This window comes from Podarcis bocagei (assembly GCF_964188305.1).
Source record: "Podarcis bocagei genome assembly, chromosome: 14".
Lineage (NCBI taxonomy): Eukaryota > Metazoa > Chordata > Lepidosauria > Squamata > Lacertidae > Podarcis > Podarcis bocagei.
In genome coordinates, this window is record NC_138139.1 from 15,353,818 (window position 1) to 15,375,208 (window position 21,391).

Consider the following 21,391-nt stretch of genomic DNA (forward strand, 5'->3'; position numbering starts at 1 on the left):
TTTGGAACTTCTTCAACTAAGACAGTCATGAGAGATAAAATTCGTGGCAGATAAAAAACACATGACAGTGAGGCCCAACACATGACTGAAGAGCCTAACCAGGTTAACTGTCATGGCTTTCTCACAAGGGAACCTTGGGGAGGTGGCTTGGCGGGTCGTGGTTAGGGGAGATTACCCAGCAACCTCACAAAACTACAGTATCCAGGATTCTCTGGGGGAGGTAATGACAGTTAAGCTGGTGTGAAATGGGGTTTCAGTTTTTAATGCAGATGTATCCTTTATTGTTTGGTTGTTAGTAAAGGTAAAGGGCCCCCTGACCATTAGGTCCAGTTGTGGCCGACTCTGGTGTTGCGGCGCTCATCTCACTTTATTGGCCGAGGGAGCCGGCGTGCAGCTTCCGGGTCACGTGGCCAGCATGACTAAGCCGCTTCTGGTGAACCAGAGCAGCGCACGGAAATGCCGTTTACCTTCCCGCCAGAGCGGTACCTATTTATCTACTTGTACTTTGACATGCTTTCAAACTGCTAGGTTGGCAGGAGCAGGGACCGTGCAACGGGAGCTCACCCCGTGGCAGGGATTCGAACCACCGACCTTCTGATCAGCAAGTCCTAGGCTCTGTAGTTTAACTCACAGTGAATGAATAAATATTTTTTTAGCATGGGTTCTTTTCAAATGTGTTCACACGTAAGTTGGTGGGGTCCCGTTTCTGCATTAATCCATGATATTTTTGATATATTTTTTTAAAAAAACAACATGCATGTAAAGTTGCGTTTGAAGATTTCTTTTTGAACACATCTTCTCATAAAATACACATTTCTTGATGAATTTTCTCTGGAAAAATGCGTTTTGAAATGTGTTTTGATACGTTATTTGAGCTGAGGACTGTGTCCAAAGATTAAGGAAGTGTGAAAGCCGGTGGGTAACAATGTCAAGCATGTCTCCTCAGAAGTAAAACCTACTGAATTCAGTGGGGCTTTCTCCCAAGTAAGTGGGGCTGGGTTTGCAGCTTTGGTTCCAACCTGCACTGTTAGTCTTGGGGTGTTGGGGTGCGCACAAAGAATTACGTCAGCTCACACCAGAATGCGCTAAGATTGAATTTCGCAGGCTTCTCTAGTGAAACAAGGGTTTCATAAGAGAGAGGACTGGCTTTCAGTGAGTGAGGAGTGCATTCATGTTAAGTGTGTTAATGGATAACAAAGTGCTCAAGAAACTGTTTTTCATGGTGGTGGATCAAGTCTACCCCCCTTGTTGATTCTGGAAGGTGCACAAGAGCTTTGTTTTGCAGTCATGTGCTTTTGGAGGAAGTGTCAAGCAGCTGTTAAGAGCCAGGCAGCTGTCCCCTCTTAAGTCACAACGCTCCAGACTAATTGATTTATTGTTCTTAAAATAGAAGCCAGATGCAGACAGACCAGCTGCAGCGTCCTGCAGCTTGAGTGTATTACCTTTGCACTCAGCTTGAAGTCTGAAGGTTGGGTGCACGTGTCGTTAAGGTCCCTTTGAAATCGATGGGGCTTGTGTTAGTCACGACGCATAAAAGCCCCAGTGATTTCAGTGGGCCTAGAGTGCAGAAGCAACTCATCTGGTGGGGTTCAAACCACAATGCTAGTTTCTAGGCTGCCTCATCCCTTGCCCAGTCCCGCTGTCAGGAATTTCACACAAGGGCCAAGCTCCTTGAGCCACAGTGTGACTCTGGGGAGAAGGCGTTGTTTCAGTAAGCATGGCAGCGCTGTGGTCTGAACCACTGAGCCTCTTGGGCTTGCTGATCAGAAGGTCGGTGGTTCGAATCCCCATGATGGGGTGAACTCCCATTGCTCTGTCCCAACTCCTGCCAACCTAGCAGTTTGAAAGTACACCAGTGCAAGTAGATAAATAGGTACCACTGCAGCGGGAAGGTAAAACGGCATTTCCGTGCACTCTAGTTTCCATCACAGTGTTCCGTTTCACCAGAAGTGGTTTAGCCCTTCTGGCCACATGACACAGAAAGCTGTCTGTGGACGAACACCGTCTCCCTCGGCCTGAAAGCGAGATGAGTGCTGCAACCCCATAGTCGCCTTTGACTGGACTTAACCATCCTTGGGTCCTTTACCTTTACCTAAGCATGGCTAAGTCCGTTTGCAGCTTTAAAGCTTAAATTCAACATTAGGGATGGAAGGATCTGACCATTTGGGTTCTCTTGGTTCCTCATTTTTCCCTGTCTTCAATTTAGTTCTCTACATTCCGCAGCCACTTTTTGAAAAAAAAATCCTCATGCCTTCAACATTTTAGCACAAATTTCTCCTAATGGACACATTCTTGTATGCAGTTTTGACTAATGTCTGCATCTTTGCAAGCAATTTCTCCTAATGTAAAGCATTTTTGTATGTCTTTTTCACTAATACGTTCATTTTTAATGCACACTTTCCCCTAATACATGCATTTTTCTAAACATTGTGTGGTTGGAGAACTCCCTTGCAAAATCTGGATAAGTCTGAATTTCGAAAGATGGCTGTGTTTTGGCTCTCATATTGTTTCAGAAAGTGCAGATCTCATAAATTCAGCTTCCTCCCTCCCCAGCATCTTATATTGTACCCATAAGTCAACTGATGATGAGCATACCTCTTTTAGGACCAGTGAAATATGGCCAATTCAGCCAGAATGACTGCTCCACTCCATGGGTTGCATCCGACAAAGGTTTACACAAAATAGCTCCATTAAAATTGAGGTCATGTCTACTTATTTCATTGGATCTACTCTGAGTAGGGCTAAGATGGAATATAACCTAGTACTCCAAGCACTTTCTTCCCCATGTGCATCTGGAACAGTAAATTTATATATAATAATTCCCCCCCATTTGCTGTTTTCAACTCTTTCTTAAATAGGATGGCCTACGAAGATTATCAGGGAATGAGTATATATTATCAGCAAAACGTAAGTCTTCTCATCGCAAAGTATGCATTTTCTTTATCTGTTCTAGAATTGGTGACTTTTATAAAATACATTTTATAAACTTTTATAAAATACAACCAAATATTATTTTAAACAAAGAATTTGTGTAGTTTATTGTACAGTGGTACCTCGGGATGCAAACGGGATCCGTTCCGGAGCCCCGTTCACAGCCTGAATGGAACGTAAGACGCAATGGCACGTGCGCAGGTCGTGTTTTGCCACTTCCGCGCATGCGTGTGATGTCATTTTGAGCATCTGCGCATGCGCGAGCGGCAAAACCCAGAAATAACGCACTCCGTTACTTCCGGATTGCCGCGGAGCGCAACCCGAAAGCGCTCAACCTGAAGGACATTCAACTCGAGGTATGACTGTGCAATTACTGCTATAACTAACAATTAGGGAAGTGGTTGCACACAATGAGCTTATTCCAGAAAGCCTATGGACGCTTTATCAGTTAAATCTGTATTGGTTTATTCATTCATTCATTACTTCTGAAGCACCTGTGCTGAGATTAAAAGTGATTTGCAGGCTCACAATCTGTAGATAGGAGACAAAACTTGAAAGGCACCCATTTTTGAGGGTTGCATAATCTCAGCTGTTTACAAAGTATACACCAGGGGCTGCCAACATGGTGCCCCTGAATGTTGTGGCTGCCTTGTAATCTTCCCCTGCTGCCCACATGGGCTCTTAGATCTCCACTCCCTTCCCCCTTCTCCCTTGAAAAATACATAGAGAAGGAAGTTGCAAGAGGGACACTCTTTCCCACTTCCTCTTTCAACTCTTATGTGATTTTTACCCAGACCCATTGGAAAAGTGGGATTTGTGCGCACTATCTGTTTCTGTCTCTTGGCGGGGTTGGGTTGCAGGGAGCTGATCTAGGGAAACACAGAGGGAAATTCTCAGAGGGGTTGGAGCTCACGACACTCACTCCAAAAAACCAGTTGTGCTCAGAGGTCCAGAAATAGTTGGCAGCCCCTGAAAACCTCGCAGTCCTGAGCTCTTCTGGCTGACAGACAGATACAGAGGTTGCTTCCTGTCAACTCTGTGGTCTGAAGACAGCCAGCAGCTGGAGGGTGGAGGGAGCAGAGTTCCCTGCAGATGTGCCTTCTCTGTTTGTTGGATGGGGTCAAGTTTGCCTTCCTCTTTCTCTCAGGGTTTTTTCATTTATTTATAGGAAGTAGGAGGTGCAGCCTTTGATCCCCAAGCTGATGCCAGAGGCCAGTTCATGCTTTATAATTTCCTCCCACTGTCTTGTTTTCTCCCATAGAAACTCATCAGGTCCCAGGCAGTTTAATTTCGCCCATCTCCCTTAATGACATACCACCAAGGATAGCAGAAGCAATGGAAAACGAGGAATACTGGGACTTCAACATCTTTGAATTGGAAGCAGCAACCCATAAAAGGTTTGTTGTCAAGCAAGTAAAACAAAAAGAACAGTGTTTCCCAAACTTGGGTCTCCAGCTGTTTTTGAACTACAACTTCTATCATCCCTAGTTGGCAGGACCAGTGGTCATGGTTGATGGGGATTGTGGGACCCAAGTGTGGGAAACACTGTTCTAAACTGCTTTGCAGTCTGAAAATAAGTAATCTGAAACATAAAAAAGTGATGCTCGATGTGACTTTTAAAACCCTGGCCAACCTAGTCCCAAAGAAGTAAGGGGAGAACATTTGCTGTGCTGAGACCCTGTTTTTCCTCTGTTTCCCATCCAGAATAGACACTTCCTGCCTTGGCTTAATTTAATGTGCTAGAGATATGTTGTCAAAGGCTGAGGCTGCCCAAGATGCTCTGGCGCTTGAGGCAGAAATCCAAGCTGGCATCTCCCTAGTTCACCCTGGTGGCAGGAATACAGCAATAAACTTTTTACAGTGTTTAAGATTTTCCAGCTGAGGCAGGCAATCTCACTCTGCTTAATGGGAGCTCAGCGCTTGACCCAGGGCTATCTGATAGCATCCTATAGGCCAGATTTAGCCTGCAGGACCTTAGTAGTTAGTGCCTACCCTAAAGTTTCATTTATAAGCCCTTTGCCAGTCGTAGCGCAATGGAAGTTTTATTTCAAGATAGTTGCATTATTTTTGAGACTAAGACTGTATTCATGCAGCAACTTATTCCATTTCTCCAACACCTCCCTAACTGTTCATGTCTGCATTATATTTCAGTTTTCACATGATGTAAAAGCCACTTCTGGAAAACTTGTGAAATGTAGTGCGTGTTTAGCACTCATTTCCATATCACTGGATTCCAGAAAAAATCCATTTGTAGCCCCCTCAACCTGGAAAATTACAGGAGTAAAGTGATGAAATTTGGGGCATTATACCAGCATGTAGTTTTTTCCTGCTGTTTTCATGGAGGAACAGAAACACACATGTGCAGAAAACACAGGAGAATAGCGACATTGTCCAGTGACATCCATTGCTGTTTTGCAGCGCACCCACTGCTATCAGTGAAATTTCGTGCATCATGCTGGTATCTCATTCAAAAAGCTGCAGTTCCACAACAGAACAGGTACTGCAATGGGTAAGGAATGTGAGAAAACAAGACGGAAGCCCTAATATTACAGTCAGGAAAACTAAGACAGTCTTCCCCACGTCTGAATAAAATGTACATGAACAGCAATAGTTCTCTGGCTATTTCTGCCTTTAGACAACAGCTGGACAGAGGCTGCTCTCGTGTTCTGATTTCACTTCTCACAGCCTGAATAGCAGCTGTTGGGGAATCACAAGTCAGAAGAATGCTCTTTTGCTCAGATCCTGCTTTAAGGTGTCTCATTGGCCACTTTGGGAACAGGATCCTTGAGAGTAGACAGGCCATCAGCCTGATCCTGCAGGGTTCTCTTTATGTTACCATCCCCAGCTTTTACCATTCTGATAATGTTGACGGCCATTCTCCTTTCAGGGCAATTTCGTTGATCTTCTTTCTTTCTGTTTCTCTTCCCACCCCACCCCTTCAGGCCTTTAGTTTACCTTGGTCTCAAAATGTTTGCCCGCTTTCGGATCTGCGAGTTCCTCAATTGCTCAGAGTCGACCCTGCGATCATGGCTGCAAGTCATCGAAGCCAACTATCATTCGTCCAACTCCTACCACAACTCGACTCACTCTGCTGATGTGCTGCACGCCACGGCCTATTTCCTTTCCAAGGAAAGGGTCAAAGTAAGGACAGGTTCTCAGGAGAGAGGTGGAAGGAAGGGGGAGCAGTGGTGGCTGGTGACCATGGGGCTGGTGGGGCGGAAGGCAGGCAACCCACCCGTAGGCGGAGGCAGAGCTAACAACAGACAGAGGCAGAGCTATCTAATTCCAGTTTCCCCTCCATCCCGACTTCCACAAGGGAAGACGTAAGGAGAAGGCAGCTGACAGGCAGAGCCACCACCCCGGGCTAGATGTAAGTCAGAAGACAAGCAGGTGTGGGGAGCAGATTGAGGTTGGTGGGGCAGCACCCCACTTGCCCTGATGTGCCAGTCTTCACTGATAGGAAACCATCAGACGCTGGAGTCTGGTGTAGGTCAACAATAAAGCATCCAATATCAGCAAAGTTAACTCCTTATTCAAAGAAACAAAACAGCTCAGTCCTGGTGGTCACAGCAACCCTTCCCAGTGGGTCTTGCCCCAATGAGGCAGTTGCGAGAACTGCCTTCCCTCTGCTCTCGTAAGACTCCTCCTTTCCCAGGTCCTTCCTTAGCAACCTGAGGCTCCTTCGTCTTGTATCTTGTTGCTCTGCTCTCTTCGTTTTCTCTGCTCTGCATGTTCTGGGAGACCAGCAGGGAGAGGAGCTGGTTGCAGCAAGAGGGGAAGACTCCCTGGACTCTTCAGCGGCCTGTCTTATCTCTGTCTCCTAGCCTCGCTCCTCTCCTAGCCTCTGAGTCTGGGCTGCCCTCTGCCACAGCCTCTTCCCGCTCACTAAACCCTGTTGCATCTTCAGCTTCTGACACCTCCTCTTTCCAGGCTGCTCCCTCGGATCACGCATTGTGGTCCTACCACCAGTCCCCGAAGCCTTCTTCCCTTGGGGGTTCCCCAGCTAGTGCCTTCTTCCACTGCTCTGCACCCAACCAGTCCATTACAAGAAGAGACCAGACCAGTTTGTGCACCTAGCTCAGAATCGGCTGGTAGTGACTCTCTAGGGTCTCGGGCTGAGAAGGGGCCTCCCCATCATCTGTTATTTGGTTCTTCTGATTGGAGATACCAACTTTGACATGCAAAGCCCCAGTGTTGCATAATTCACATACGTATGCACACATGCACACTAGACAGCTTGCGTTCTTCATAATAATAATAATAATAATAATAATAATAATAATAATAATAATAATTTTTTCATTTATATCCCGCCCTCCCCAGCCGAAGCCAGGCTCAGAGCGGCTAACAGCAATAAAAGTAACACAGCATTCTAAAATCAATATTCTAAAATCAATTCAAAATCAAATGGCAACCACGGGGCCAGAGATCTACGAGGATCACCAAAGAAGGGGATCGGACTGTGCCTTGGCCAAAGGCCTGGTGGAACAGCTCTGTCTTGCAGGCCCTGCGGAAGGATGTCAAGTCCCGCAGGGCCCTAGTCTCTTGTGACAGAGCGTTCCACCAGATCGGGGCCACAGCCAAAAAAGCCCTGGCTCTGGTTGAGGCCAGCCTAACCTCTCTGTGGTCCAGGACCTCCAAAATATTTTTATTTGCAGACCGTAAGGTCCTCCGCGGGGCATACTAGGAGAGGCAGTCCCGTAGGTACGAGGGTCCTAGGCCGTATAGGGCTTTAAAGGTAAACCAGTACCTTAGACGTGATCCTCCACTGGGAGCCAGTGCAGCTGGTATAGCACCGGGTGAATGTGATCCCGTGGCGAGGACCCCATAATGAGTCTTGCTGCAGCATTCTGCACCCGCTGGAGTTTCTGGGTCAGTCTCAAGGGCAGCCCCACGTAGAGCGAGTTATAATAGTCAAGTCTGGAGGTGACCGTCGTGTGGATCACAGTGGCTAGGTCAGGGTGAGAGAGGTAAGGAGCCAACTGCTTAGCTTGGTGGAGATGAAAAAATGCTGCCTTTGTTATAGCTTTTGACATGGTTTTGACACTGTAAGAACACCAGAGGAGCATGTTGGAGGAGGCTATTGGCCCATCTAATCCAGCAATCTGTCCTCACAGCAACCACTAGGATGCCTATGGGAAACCTGCAAGCAGGACCTGCCACATGAACACTCTCCCCTCTTGTGGTTTCCACCAACAGGCAGACAGAGGGATACTGCCTCTGACAGTGGAGGAAGAGCATAGCTATGCAGTTAGGAGCCACAAACAGCCCTATCTTCCATCAATTTGTCCAAATCTCTTTTAATGCCATCCTAGCTCATGGGCAGGGATGCGGGTGGTGCTGTGGGTTAAACCACAGAGCCTAGGGCTTGCCGATCAGAAGTTTGGCGGTTCGAATCGGAACAAATTAAGTAACCTGAGGTACCACTGTAGGTACTGCTCTGGCGGGAAGGTAAACAGCATTTCCATGTGCTGCTCTGGTTTGCCAGAAGTGGCTCAGTCATGCTGGCCACATGACCCGGAAGCTGTACGCCGGCTCCCTCGGCCAGTAAAGCGAGATGAGCAGAGTCGGCCACAACTGGACCTAATGGTCAGGGGTCCCTTTACCTTTTTAAAGAAAAGTGGGACATTCTGGGATCAAATCAGAAACTGGGACAGCTTCTATAAATCCTGGACTGTCCCTGGAAAATAGGGACAGGTGGAAGGTCTGAGAGCTACATTTCTCAGAGTGGTTTAGCAACCAGCCCCTCTTCCCAAGGAACTTTAGGAACCGTAGCTCTGTGAGGGGGGAAAGGGGTCTCCTGATAACTCTCAGCACCCTTAGCAAACTAAAGTTTCTAGGATTTTGGGGGGGAAGCAATCATAGAATCATAGAGTTGGAATAGACCACAAGGGCCATCGAGTCCAACCCCCTGCCAAGCAGGAAACACCATCAGAGCACTCCTGACATATGGTTGTCAAGCCTCTGCTTAAAGACCTCCAAAGTAGGAGACTCCACCACACTCCTTGGCAGCAAATTCCACTGTCGAACAGCTCTTACTGTCAGGAAGTTCTTCCTAATGTTTAGGTGGAATCTTCTTTCTTGTAGTTTGGATCCATTGCTCCATGTCCGCTTCTCTGGAGCAGCAGAAAACAACCTTTCTCCCTCCTCTATGTGACATCCTTTTATATATTTGAACATGGCTATCATATCACCCCTTAACCGCCTCTTCTCCAGGCTAAACATGCCCAGCTCCCTTAGCTGTTCCTCATAAGGCATCGTTTCCAGACCTTTGACCATTTTGGTTGCCCTCCTCTGGACACGTTCCAGTTTGTCAATGACTAAATCTCTTCTAAACAGCCTTGTGTGGAAAGGCTAAGTCGGTTAGAAGTAAGCATTTCCCCTACGACTTAGCTTTCTGCAAGCTGGGAGAGTTTGACATAAAAGTAGAAACATTCATTCTAGATGCAGGATAAGCCCAGTGGTCTCTTGGGAACCTTACTAAACATCCTTCTCATCTTTGTCTTCCTCCCCCCCCCCCCCCAGCAAACCTTGGATCCCATTGATGAAGTTGCTGCTCTGATTGCTGCCACTGTTCATGACGTGGATCATCCGGGCCGAACAAATTCCTTCCTGTGCAATGCAGGAAGTGAGCTGGCCATTTTGTACAACGACACAGCAGTGTTGGAGAGCCATCATGCCGCCTTGGCCTTCCAGATCACCACACGGGACGATAAATGCAATATTTTTAAAAACATGGAGAGGTGAGTTTTCAAAACGGGGGATCTGCCTGGCTTAGGCTATAGTCTCTACATACCTTGAAGTGATGTTTTCGAAAAGGAAACGCACCAGACAAAAAATGGCATTGTAGGGTGATGTACATATTGGAGGTCTACTAGGAAGGGTTGTGAAACAGCTCGCTAAGATCTCATAAACCTAAGGGCTGATTCAGATGGTCAGGAAAAGCACTTGGGTACAGACCTTTAGGGGCTATGCCACTCCCTAATGAAGGTGGGGATCACATATTTTCCCAGTGAAAAACACTGCCACCCTTGCCTGCATGTGGAAAGCTAGAACACCAGGAAAAGGGTTCTCCCCATGTGCTAACTTCCCACATGCAAGGAAAATTTGATATGGCGAGAGAGGCATTCACACATATTCTGGAGTTCTGTAGCCTTGAGAAGTCTCCTTCATTGATAGCTCACATTTAAGCAGCAAAATTTAGTTTTAGATTTATCAATTTTATAGTTTTCGAGTCATCCACTAAAATTCTAGTGGATGGATCAAAAGGGGTCAATTTCAGGAGCATTTGAATTTGAATTACTGGCGCTGTTGTTCTGGTTCTGTTGTTGAAATAGGGTTTAAAAATAAAAAAACTATCCGGAGAATTAGTTAGAATGCAGTTCCTTTTAAAGTCAAATCAGTTGGTTAAGTGGTTCAAAATGCAAAGGATTAACAGACTGAAATTTTTTTAATTGGTTGACAGCTCTAGTAAACTATAAAGCTCTGCGTGTTGTTCGGATTGTTCCCAAGTTTCCAATCAGAAACCTTTTCAGTCAGAATCTAGACAAGATGGCCTTGAGCCCATGCATATCCCACACGTCCCTTCTTTACGCAGGAATGAATACCGAACCCTCCGGCAGGCTATTATCGACATGGTCCTGGCCACAGAAATGACCAAGCACTTTGAGCACGTCAACAAGTTTGTCAACAGCATCAACAAGCCGCTGGCAGCGCTTGAAGAGAACGGGGTAAGAGGCTCTCCGGGGAAGGCAGGGAGATGCGAAAGCTGCAAGTGGATGTTAATTTATTACTTAATTTGGGAGCTAATTGGCCTGCAAATTTCACGCTGCTTCCTGAGGAGCAGAATGACATCTAGGCAAATCCATTCTCCTATACATCTTTCAGGATTTTCCCTATTTCTAGCCCAAGAGCCAGTGTATTATTATTATTATTATTATTATTATTATTATTATTATTATTATTATTACAGTGGTACCTCGGGTTACATACGCTTCAGGTTACAGACTCCGCTAACCCAGAAATAGTGTCTCGGGTTAAGAACTTTGCTTCAGGATGAGAACAGAAATCGTGCTCCGGCGGCATGATAGCAGCAGGAGGCCCCATTAGCTAAAGTGGTGCTTCAGGTTAAGAACAGTTTCAGGTTAAGAACGGACCTCCAGAATGAATTAAGTACTTAACCCAAGGTACCACTGTATTATTATGCAAAACAAATGTTGTTTTTTAAGAGAGAGAGAGAGAGAGAGAGAGAGAGAGAGAGAGAGAGAGAGAGAGAACTGGTACAGTTTCCAGGGGACTTTACTGCATCCTAGAATGAAGGTGGTTTGCGCCCCACTCAAAACCATGCCCACGGGGTTATGCCCCCACCATTGCTTCGCCCCTGTCCCACCCTTCTTGGCATGAGAGCAAAAGGACACTGCCGCTGAATGACCCATCTAGTCCAGCATCCTGGAAGTAGGTTTGTGAATGGCCCTTATCTAAATGGCCATGTATTAGCTTGTGGAAAGCTAGCCTGTTGGTAAGAAGAGATCTTTTCCCTAAGAAAGAAGGGGCTGCTGGGTGGCCCATCTGGTCTGACGTCCTCTACTCCCAGGGGTCAGGCAGATGCCTAAGATGCACGACTTCAGTACAACAGCTTTTCCTCTCTTTGAGATTCCCAACAACTGGGATTCAGAGACATACTCTGCCAGTGGAGATGGAATATAGCCATTGTGGTTAGTAGGTAAAGGTAAAGGACCCAAGGATGGTTAAGTCCAGTCAAAGGTGACTATGGGGTTGTGGCGCTCATCTCGCTTTCAGGCCAAGGGAGACGGCGTTTGTCCACAGGCAGCTTTCTGGATCATGTGGCTAGCAGGACTAAACTGCTTCTGGCGCAACAGAACACTGTGATGGAAACTAGAGCACACAGAAACACTGTTTACTTTCCCACCACAGTGGTACCTATTTATCTACTTGCGCTGGTGTGCTTTCGAACTGCTAGGTTGGCAGGAGCTCGGACAGAGCAACGGGAGCTCACCCTGTTGTGGGAATTCGAACCGCTGACCTTCCGATCGGCAAGCCCAAGAGGCTTAGAGGTTTAGTCCACAGCTCCAGCGATGGCCTTATTCCTCCATGAATCTGCCTAACCCTCTTTTAAAGCCATCCAAGTCGGTGGCTACCAGTAATTTCATCGTTTTAACTATGCACCCTATAAAGAAGTGCTTTATTTTATGTCCCCTGAATTTTCCAACATTCAGCTTCAGTGGACATCCCTGAATTCTAGTATCATGGGAGAGGGGGGAAAACTTCTCTTCCTCCAGGGCCGTGAATAATTTTTGCACACTTCCATCATGTTGCCTCTTGTCCTTTAGAGAGAGCTGTAAGTTTCACCTTTCCTCCATATATAAAACGTTTTTTTGTATGCACACATTTTAAAAGGGTAAGGGTACGACGCAGCCGTTGGATAAGGGCAAATAAATCACATTTGCTGCTGGGTTTTTCGTGGCTTTTTTTTTTTAAAAAAAAAGTTTTATTTTATTTTCTGCACCACATTCTCTTATAAGTGCCGTTTTAGGTCTCTCCTCGCTTTGCAGTTGCCCTTTTCATTTATTCACACCTCCATCTGTCTTCCTTGCAAAGCGGTTGAGAGGAACAGTTTCGGGATTTTGAGAGCAGAGATTTGGCACCTCCCAACAAATAACCTGCCAGTTCCAATGGGTTGGTTTTGTTGTGGTTTGACAACTCACACACACAAACACCGTGCACCCGCCACCAAAGGAAAGCACTTTCTCCTTGCAGTTAAAAAGGACATATGTGCTACTAAAGGACGAAAAAGCTGGAAACTGAAGTCCCCGGCTACTCTGCTCGTCCCTTAATGTGTTTACTTTTACATTGTGGGTTGGAGGCTTCCTCCGAGTCTGCTGCCCTTTGTACACAACTGTGCAGGAGGTGGCTGTTTTTAGCTTCTTCACAAAGGGCTCCTTTGAGCTTCCCTTGAAATCTTTCCATTCATTCAGCGAGAAGTTGGATGAGGGCCAAGTATTTTGAAGTCAGCGCAACGAGAACTGAAGCCCCAGTTCCTTTGGTCATCTCAGCAGTTGGTCCTTGATGAACAATGGGGGTCCCATTGAAGCGCCATTTGGAAACTTGATCAAATGGCAGTGCCGCGCAGAGGGCCAGACTCTGAATGGCTGGGCTCTTCCACGCAGGATCAAAGACTTTTTCAGTGGCTAAATTGGCCAAAAACAGCTGCCTTTCCTAATTCCATACTCATTGGCTTCATTTATAAATACAAGATGGGTGACACCTGGCTTGAGAGCAGTACATGTGAAAAGGATCTAGGAGTCTTGGTTGACCACAAACTTGACATGAGCCAACAGTGTGACGCAGCAGCTAAAAAAGCCAATGCAATTCTGGGCTGCATCAATAGGAGTATAGCATCTAGATCAAGGGAAGTAATAGTGCCACTGTATTCTGCTCTGGTCAGACCTCACCTGGAGTACTGTGTCCAGTTCTGGGCACCACAGTTCAAGAAGGACACTGACAAACTGGAACGTGTCCAGAGGAGGGCAACCAAAATGGTCAAAGGCCTGGAAACGATGCCTTATGAGGAACGGCTAAGGGAGCTGGGCATGTTTAGCCTGGAGAAGAGGAGGTTAAGGGGTAATATGATAGCCATGTTCAAATATATAAAAGGATGTCACATAGAGGAGGGAGAAAGGTTGTTTTCTGCTGCTCCAGAGAAGCGGACATGGAGCAATGGATCCAAACTACAAGAAAGAAGATTCCACCTAAACATTAGGAAGAACTTCCTGACAGTAAGAGCTGTTTGACAGTGGAATTTGCTGCCAAGGAGTGTGGTGGAGTCTCCTACTTTGGAGGTCTTTAAGCAGAGGCTTGACAACCATATGTCAGGAGTGCTCTGATGGTGTTTCCTGCTTGGCAGGGGGTTGGACTCGATGGCCCTTGTGGTCTCTTCCAACTCTATGATTCTATGATTCTATTTGAAATCACACTTTCCCCCCATAAGCTTTCATGGATAAGAGTAGGGGTGAAAGCCATCCTTTAACCATTTGAATTTATGAAAGGGGAGGGAAAATATGGGGGGGGGGAGTAGTTGGCAAATGAAGTTTGGATGATCGGGGGAGGGTAGATGTTTGATTGACAGTGATTGACATAACTCTTAACATATGTTTTTACTTTTTTAATGTTTCAGATAGTTGTTTTCTACTGTCTATTTTATTATCTAAGCCACCATGAGTTTTATTACAATCAAAGGATGCAGGTGGCGCTGTGGTCTAAACCAGTGAGCCTCTTGGGCTTGCCGGTCAGAAGGTTGGTAGTTCAAATCCCCACAATGGGGTGAGCTCCCATTGCTCTCTGCCAGCTCCTGCCAACCTAGCAGTTCAAAAGCACACCAGTGCAAGTAGATAAATAGGCACTGCAGCAGCGGGAAGGTAAATGGCGTTTCCGTACGCTCTGGTTTCCGCCATGGTGTTCTGTTGCACCAGAAGTGGTTCAGTCATGCTGGCCACATCACCCGGAAAGCTGTCTGTGGACAAACGCCGGCTCCCTTGGCCTGAAAGTGAGATGAGCACCGCAACCCCATAGTCGCCTTTGACTGGACTTAACCGTCCAGGGGTCCTTTACCTTTTTACCTTAATTACAATCAAGCAGTATATCAAGCTTGTGAAATAAATAAATTAAAACTAATAATAATAGTTTATATGCCATGCATCAGACTGGGTTGCCCCAGCCACTCTGGGTGGCGTCCAACAAATTAAAACACAATACATCAAACATTGAAAACTTCCCTGAAAGTTTCATGACGTCTTGAGCTTACTGTTCATGTCCCTCAATACTCATGTGTGTGAAAGTGTGTTCATGCATCCGAAGCAGATTTTGATCCTTTAAAGCTGCTATGAATCTGTTCATGTTTAAGGTTCCCACAAGATTCTTTGTTTATACGTGATGCCTTTGAAGTTCCTGCACAGATGCTGATGGTACATTTTTGTCAACTTTTCGATAAGGGTGCAAACGGAGATAGCGATTCCATCAAAACCGTCCTCACGTCTCCCGAAAACCGGATCCTGATCAAGCGCATGCTAATTAAGTGTGCTGATGTTTCCAACCCATGTCGGCCCCTGGAGCAGTGTGTCGAGTGGGCAGGCCGCATCTCTGAGGAATATTTTGCACAGGTGGGTGAGATACGGCCAGCTGGAGAAATTTCAGCTGAGAAAAAGAGAGAGAGAGAAAATTCAACAGTGCTTAGTTTGTTTTTGGTTGTTAGTTTGTTAATTTCAATATCGTTTTGTGGATTAGGAGTGCTGTAATGCTTTGTGAATTTTATAATAACTTTATAACACGGCTTTTCTTGTGGCTGTGCTGTTTAATCTATTTTTAAGTTGTTTAGTTAATAGTGTTCTATAGAAGGTGGTTGTTTTATGGATGATTTGTTAATTGTTTTATATAATTTGTGTTGCAATTGTGATGTTCTACTCTGTTATTATTTATTGTATGAAAGCCTTTTTGTGACACGTGTGAGTGGCATAGAAATTGATTGATTGAATGAATGAATGTTGATACACAATACATGATTTTCATAGGAGGTTAAGGGTATGTGGAGGTGGATGTGTCTTTCTCCCCCTTCATTTCTGACCCTAGCTCAGTATAATATCCTCCATGTTCTGAAATCACCCCCAAATGAAAGCAGTCAATCTATGTGTACTCTCAGACCAGGTCACAACCACAACCCATCTTAAGATTCTGCAACTTTCTAAGATTATGCAATAATCTTGATTTTTCATACTGCTTCAGGTGCTGATTTCTTTAGCCAAGAGAACATATTATAAATGCTCAAATAAATAAATAAATAAATAATAAAAAGTTGAGAGCTCATTAACAATAACAGACAAAACAGTCATAACAATGGGTTTCTTTTGGGCGGGGGGTGTTTTTCAGACAGATGACGAGAAAAGGCAAGGGTTGCCTGTTGTGATGCCTGTTTTTGACCGGAATACTTGTAGCATCCCCAAATCTCAAATATCCTTCATTGATTATTTCATCACCGACATGTTTGATGCTTGGGATGGTAAGTAACCTCTTATCCTCTTCACAGCTGCTCAGTAGGCAATCCAGAATACTATTAAGATTTGCTTAGAATAACAAGACTGTGTTGAAAATCTGTGAATTAATTGAAACCAAAGAAGAGGCCTCTAGCATGCAGTGCTCAGAGCCATTGGACACTGTAGTGGTTCTAGGGGTTGCTCGTGCGTAAGCCGGTGCAAACACCTGGCTGGGTTGCCTGAGTGAACCTTTTCTGTCCAGACAGCCACTCACCCGTGGCTGTCTCAATCGCTGGCAGAATCCGTCAGTGGGCGTTTCTTGAACTTCTTCGAGCAAAGAAGCTCTTTGACGCCCAGTCTCCTCCTACTCTCCCTGCGCGGAAGCCTTCTGCGCAAGGAGGGTGTAGGCAGCGGAGGAGCTCTACTCTCCCCGCTGGTCCCCGGCAAGGAGTCATGGGACCGCCTCGCCGCTTCCCCCATCTGCCCCCCTTCTCCACTGGTGCTATGCTGATTCTCTTCCCCAGAAGATGGGCTGCCTCTCCCAATCCCGGGACACTCTCTGGAATCCCTCTGGATCTTGCTCTCTCCCTCCGGCACTGATGGCAGTTCCCTGACAGACACCTTCCCCATCTGTCTTATTACGCAGGAACGTAAGCACTTTGTTTCCTTTCTCCTCCAGCCTTTGCAGACCTTCCAAATCTGCTGCAGCATCTAGACAACAACTTCAAATACTGGAAGGGGCTGGATGACAGGAAGCTACGAACCCTCCGACCGCCCCCCGAATAGCAACTGGGCCTCTTGGTGCTGTGAACATTGCCCATCCGGAGGCGTTCCTACAAACTTGCATTTGAGAATGCATTTTCGGATTTGTTTGGGTCTCTTCAGTATTACAGCAAGGCCTTCCTGTACACAGCTTCGGAGAACTTGAGCGTTCTAAGAATGTCTTGAGGTCAGCAGTGGACTCTTGGAAACCTCCCACCTAGGGACTCTGTGTTGAGTGAGCCTTTCAAGTTGAATTACACTGGACTGCTGCGATGTCTGTACTGAAGAGGGTTTGAAAGCGAACCTTTTTTTGGTTTTGTCTCACATTTTTGGCATTCTCTTCATGCCAGATTTCCAAAGCTTGAAGATAGCCTCCTCCTCATAAAAGAGACAATTTTAACACATTAATCGGATCTACAAGTGAAGGTGAATGTCTCCATCGGTGGTAATGTCTCAACAGTTATGAGGATACTTTTCAATGAGCACTTAAAGGAAGAAAAAAAACCCAGTTACATTGAACAATATTTGACATGCAAACCCTTTATGAAGGATTTTTTTGGGGGGGACTTCTGAAAAATGGACATAGCTCTATTTTTTCGCATTGCAGAAGGCGCAATCATTCACTTCTGAGCACTACTGAGAGCCAGGTCTCTTTAAAATGAGTTTAGTAGCAAATGTAAACAAACGAACCCACCCAACCTGCAAATCTTTTGAAGCTGATCGTTAGACATCTTTGATTAAAATATGTTTTATTTATTTTGTTAGATGTTCAATATTTTCTATGAATTTATAAAGACTTTAAAAGCCAAAGCCAACTTTAGATGCATTACAGATTTACATGATTCATACTCGTTACGCATTTTATTTTCATAATACAAAACGCCGTACAATGAGGATACATTTTTATTGCACTGTAAGGATAGATGTGTATGTTGAAATATTGTTCAATTTTATGTTAATTAAAATAAGTTTTTATCAAAGGTCTTATTGGAGAGCCGTCAAACGAAATGACATTGGTCATATAACTTGTACTGTGACTGTAGCTGGAACTCCCCAACACTGGAGTTGGGACAGTGATCCTCAAAGCCCTGGTTTAGTAGTAAAACCAAAAGCAACAGACTCAAAGTGCCCCCATCATTCAGCCCAGACACTGAGGTCCAGCTCTGAGGGCCTTCTGGCGATTTCCTCCCTGTGAGAAGTGAGGTTACAGGGAACCAGGCAAAGGGCCTTCTCGGTGGTGGCGCCCGCCCTGTGGAATGCCCTCCCACCAGATGTCAAGGAAATAAACAACTTCTGACTTTTGGAATACATCTGAAGGCAGCCCTGTTTAGGGAAGCTTTTAATGTTTTAACACCCAGACATCGTGTTTTTTATATTCTATTGGGAGCCGCCCAGAGTGGCTGGGAGAACCCAGCCAGATGGGTGGGGTATAAATGATAAATTATTATTATTATAGGTCAAACCCTGTTATCTCCAGGTGTTCTGAACCCCTGGTCTACCTGGCAGCAAGTCAGTATGCCAGGTTCAAAGTTTGAGGGTCAATCCGCCCAAGTGAAGTCCAAAGCCCAACGCCTGTGAGGGTCAGGAAAGGAGGTTCAGGGCCAATCCAAGTAGCAAAGTCCAGCAGTCAGGATACAATCCAAAGTCAAAGCCAAAGCACAGCCCTGGGGAGGTCCAGGAACGTCCAAGTCAAGGCCTATCAACATGGGCAGTTGAGCAGACACAATGCCTCAGCTCTGCTGCCTTTTCTACTTTGCATTCTGATTGCAGCATCTGGGCTTGAGGAGACATCATCATCATCAAATCTTTTATTGGCATTACATACAAACATCCAAAACAAATCAGTACAGAATTTCCACTTCCCCAGTGGCGCAAAACATTTGCTAGAAGAAAGGAGGCAGAGCAGTCTATCGTCACATCTCTAGGTCTCCAGGGAGATCAGATGTCTGCAGTGTATTCTGACGACGAAAAACCAAATAGAGATATTTAGCCACTAACTTGGTGGGCTCCTGATCATTCCCCAGTAATAGAAAATGTATGACTTCCGACTCTGGTTTCCATTTGGGGATACAGAGTTGATCTAGAAATTGCTGGCAGAGATCAGCATATAGTTTACAATTGAGAACCGTATGTGGTTTCCACCAGGTGGTCTTCACATGGGCAAGTTCTTTCCCCTTCCACCCTGCCGGAGAACCGTCCCCAAAGGAGGTTTGATGGATTTGAATTAAACCTGGCCAGCGACAATGCCCTTCTTTCTTGAGGGTTAAGCAGAAATTCAAGGTAATTGTGGTTAGTTTCATGTGCCCAAGAAAGTTGAAAATAAAGAGGGGAACATGTTTTCTCTGCTGCTACTGTTAGTTCTCGGCGTTCAATATCCCACAACCTAGTTTTTATTATAGCCTTGACAGATGGTAGGGACATCGATGGCAAAAGTTCCACTGACAGCCCGAGTTGCTGTACCTTCTTGTTAAACTGTTGTTGAGGAGACATGTGACTTTCTCCTGTTTTGAGCCTATTCTAGCTGAGGAATCACAGAGCTAGTGATTCCCACCTGGCCAGCTAAGGAACTGGGTTGTGGGCCCTTGGCTGCTTCAGCCTTCTGGATTGCCTCACCTGCTGCTCCCTTTGCCCCAGAGCCTGTCATGATCATGAAGACAGGGACCCCCCTGGTGATGGGGACTGGTGCTCTGATTCCTGTGTACTGGCCCCCAGCCCCTCGTCATCCTCCGTCACCCTGTAAATACTTCCAACACCAACCTCTCCCAAACCCCAGCTTGCTCCAGTGTCCCAGTCCCAGTTACACCCCTCGCCGGAATCTTATTCCTCTTCCTCCCTGTTATCCTGCCAGTTCATGACGCCAGGTAAATGGACACGGTGGTGGCAAATACCTTTTGCAGCAGACCAGGGCTACAAACTTTGCCATCAATACCTTCAGAGGTATACAAAATGCACAGTGAACAGACGATAGACTTTCCAAACTGTATAGTAGATACGGTTTCAATCTGCCATATCTTTTCCTGTCCAAGTTTCATTTGAGAAGAAGAAAAGGGACATCCCAGTGCACTCAGCACAATTCTCCATAATTTGGGTGTCTCTGGTGCAGGGGAAATGTTCCCAGGTGGAATGTGCTTCAATATGTATTTTTCCCACCCACTGTGCTGGAGAAGAAAACTAAAATAGCAATTTTAAAAAAAAAATGTTTTAATTCCCCAGTGGTTTGTAAACTTTCCATCCCTTTGACATTTGGAGGAAGCATTCTGGAAGATAGCAGAAGAAGTATGTTTAAACGTATATCTTACAAAGTGTCAAACATTTTAGCCTATTCCTCTGAAACATTTTCTTTTATTTATTTTTATGCCATTCCATAGACCTCTGAAATTAAATCCTTTCTTGGGGGTGGGGGTTTAAAATACACCATGGAGATGCTTGTTTCTTTGTTCTCAAAATGTCAAAGTGTCTTCTGACCCAGCCTGACTTTTTGCTAATGTTTGTTTATTCTTAATCTCCATTCCTTGGGTGAAAAATATACAGGAAATGCAGTTTGATTACGTCAAGGCGCCCATTGTGGTGAGAAAGCCAAAAACTTCCCATCTCTCTAGAAGTTAATGTATATTAATAGCACCTAAATGCAAAGGGAGATCTGGGTTTTATAGATACCCAAACAGAAGGGTTTTGGGGGGAGAATATATTTCCATTCCTCATTATTTCCCTTCCCCCATGGCTATATTTTAGCTTGGGAGATGCTAAAACAGATTTTAACCAATTTATTGGTTAGATTAATCAAATGTTACGCCTTTAAATTGATTTGTTTAAAAAAATTAAAAACCCTGATTATTCAGAGCATCTTATACAATCCATGGGGTTTTTTATGGATATATAAAAATCTAATTGTTTTGATCTTACCTTATAAATTGGTCAACACAGGTTCCTATGAAAAGCAACTCTCTCTCTGGAAGCTGAGCCACCTTTTGGGAGCTACCCAGAGTGGCTGGGGCAACACAGCCAGATGAGCAAGATACTACTACTACTAATAATAATAATTAATAAATTTTGTTGTTGTTGTTTTGGCAGTGCCATTCTCCAGCCAAGTAATGGGCACATACATGCATCAACTAGGGTAAAGTGTGCATTAAAGCATGAGTGAAATCAACAGGCAAAACTGCATTACGTTAAGGAAAATGACTTTGCAAAAAAAATAAGGTGCAAAATTTCATACAAAAACGTGCACGCTAGGAGAAATTGGTGCTTAAATGCTGATGGATTTTAATGAGGGCATTTTTTAAAACAAAGAGATCACAAACTCGTGGACATGAACTTAAGACTGGAAAAATAAAAAAGGGAGACAAACTGAAATTGACACATTTTCCCATCCCCAAAAGCTAAGGGCCCTCAGGCCCCTTATAACCTGGAAAAAGCCGTGTGTGCAAACTGGGCATTCCTGAGCTCTTTCTCAGACTTTCCTGGACTGTGCAGTGTGAGACTGAAGCCCCGAGAAAACTAGAAACTGCATGACCTCCCCGTCTTCTTGATCTGCCCCTGGAGACAGTGAGGTGGCTATATAAAGCTTGCAAATGATTTGTTTTCCAGGCAATGTGACATCATTTCCCTGAGCAAATTAATCTGTTAGAGCCTTTTTGTGACACATGAGCTCATTT

The 21,391-nt window shown here is 45.3% G+C and overlaps 1 protein-coding gene across 4 annotated transcripts in view; it reads left to right on the forward strand.

Moving 5' to 3' along the window:
* The window catches only part of PDE8A (phosphodiesterase 8A), a 182,263-nt gene extending 161,368 nt beyond the window's left edge, over positions 1–20,895 (forward strand). For 2 of the 4 annotated variants that reach the window (XM_081170013.1, XM_081170014.1), the window contains exons 15-22: positions 2,859–2,907; positions 4,193–4,328; positions 5,874–6,072; positions 9,457–9,674; positions 10,529–10,661; positions 14,940–15,107; positions 15,871–16,000; positions 16,654–17,716. In XM_081170013.1, the coding sequence (XP_081026139.1) occupies positions 2,859–2,907; positions 4,193–4,328; positions 5,874–6,072; positions 9,457–9,674; positions 10,529–10,661; positions 14,940–15,107; positions 15,871–16,000; positions 16,654–16,760 (1,140 nt within the window). In that variant the 3' untranslated portion in view covers positions 16,761–17,716. Of the gene's footprint in view, positions 1–2,858; positions 2,908–4,192; positions 4,329–5,873; positions 6,073–9,456; positions 9,675–10,528; positions 10,662–14,939; positions 15,108–15,870; positions 16,001–16,653; positions 19,017–19,949; positions 20,013–20,807 lie in introns of those variants that run through there. The other 2 variants (XM_081170012.1, XM_081170011.1) reach the window with 2 other exon arrangements.
* Positions 20,896–21,391: the final 496 nt, after the last annotated feature.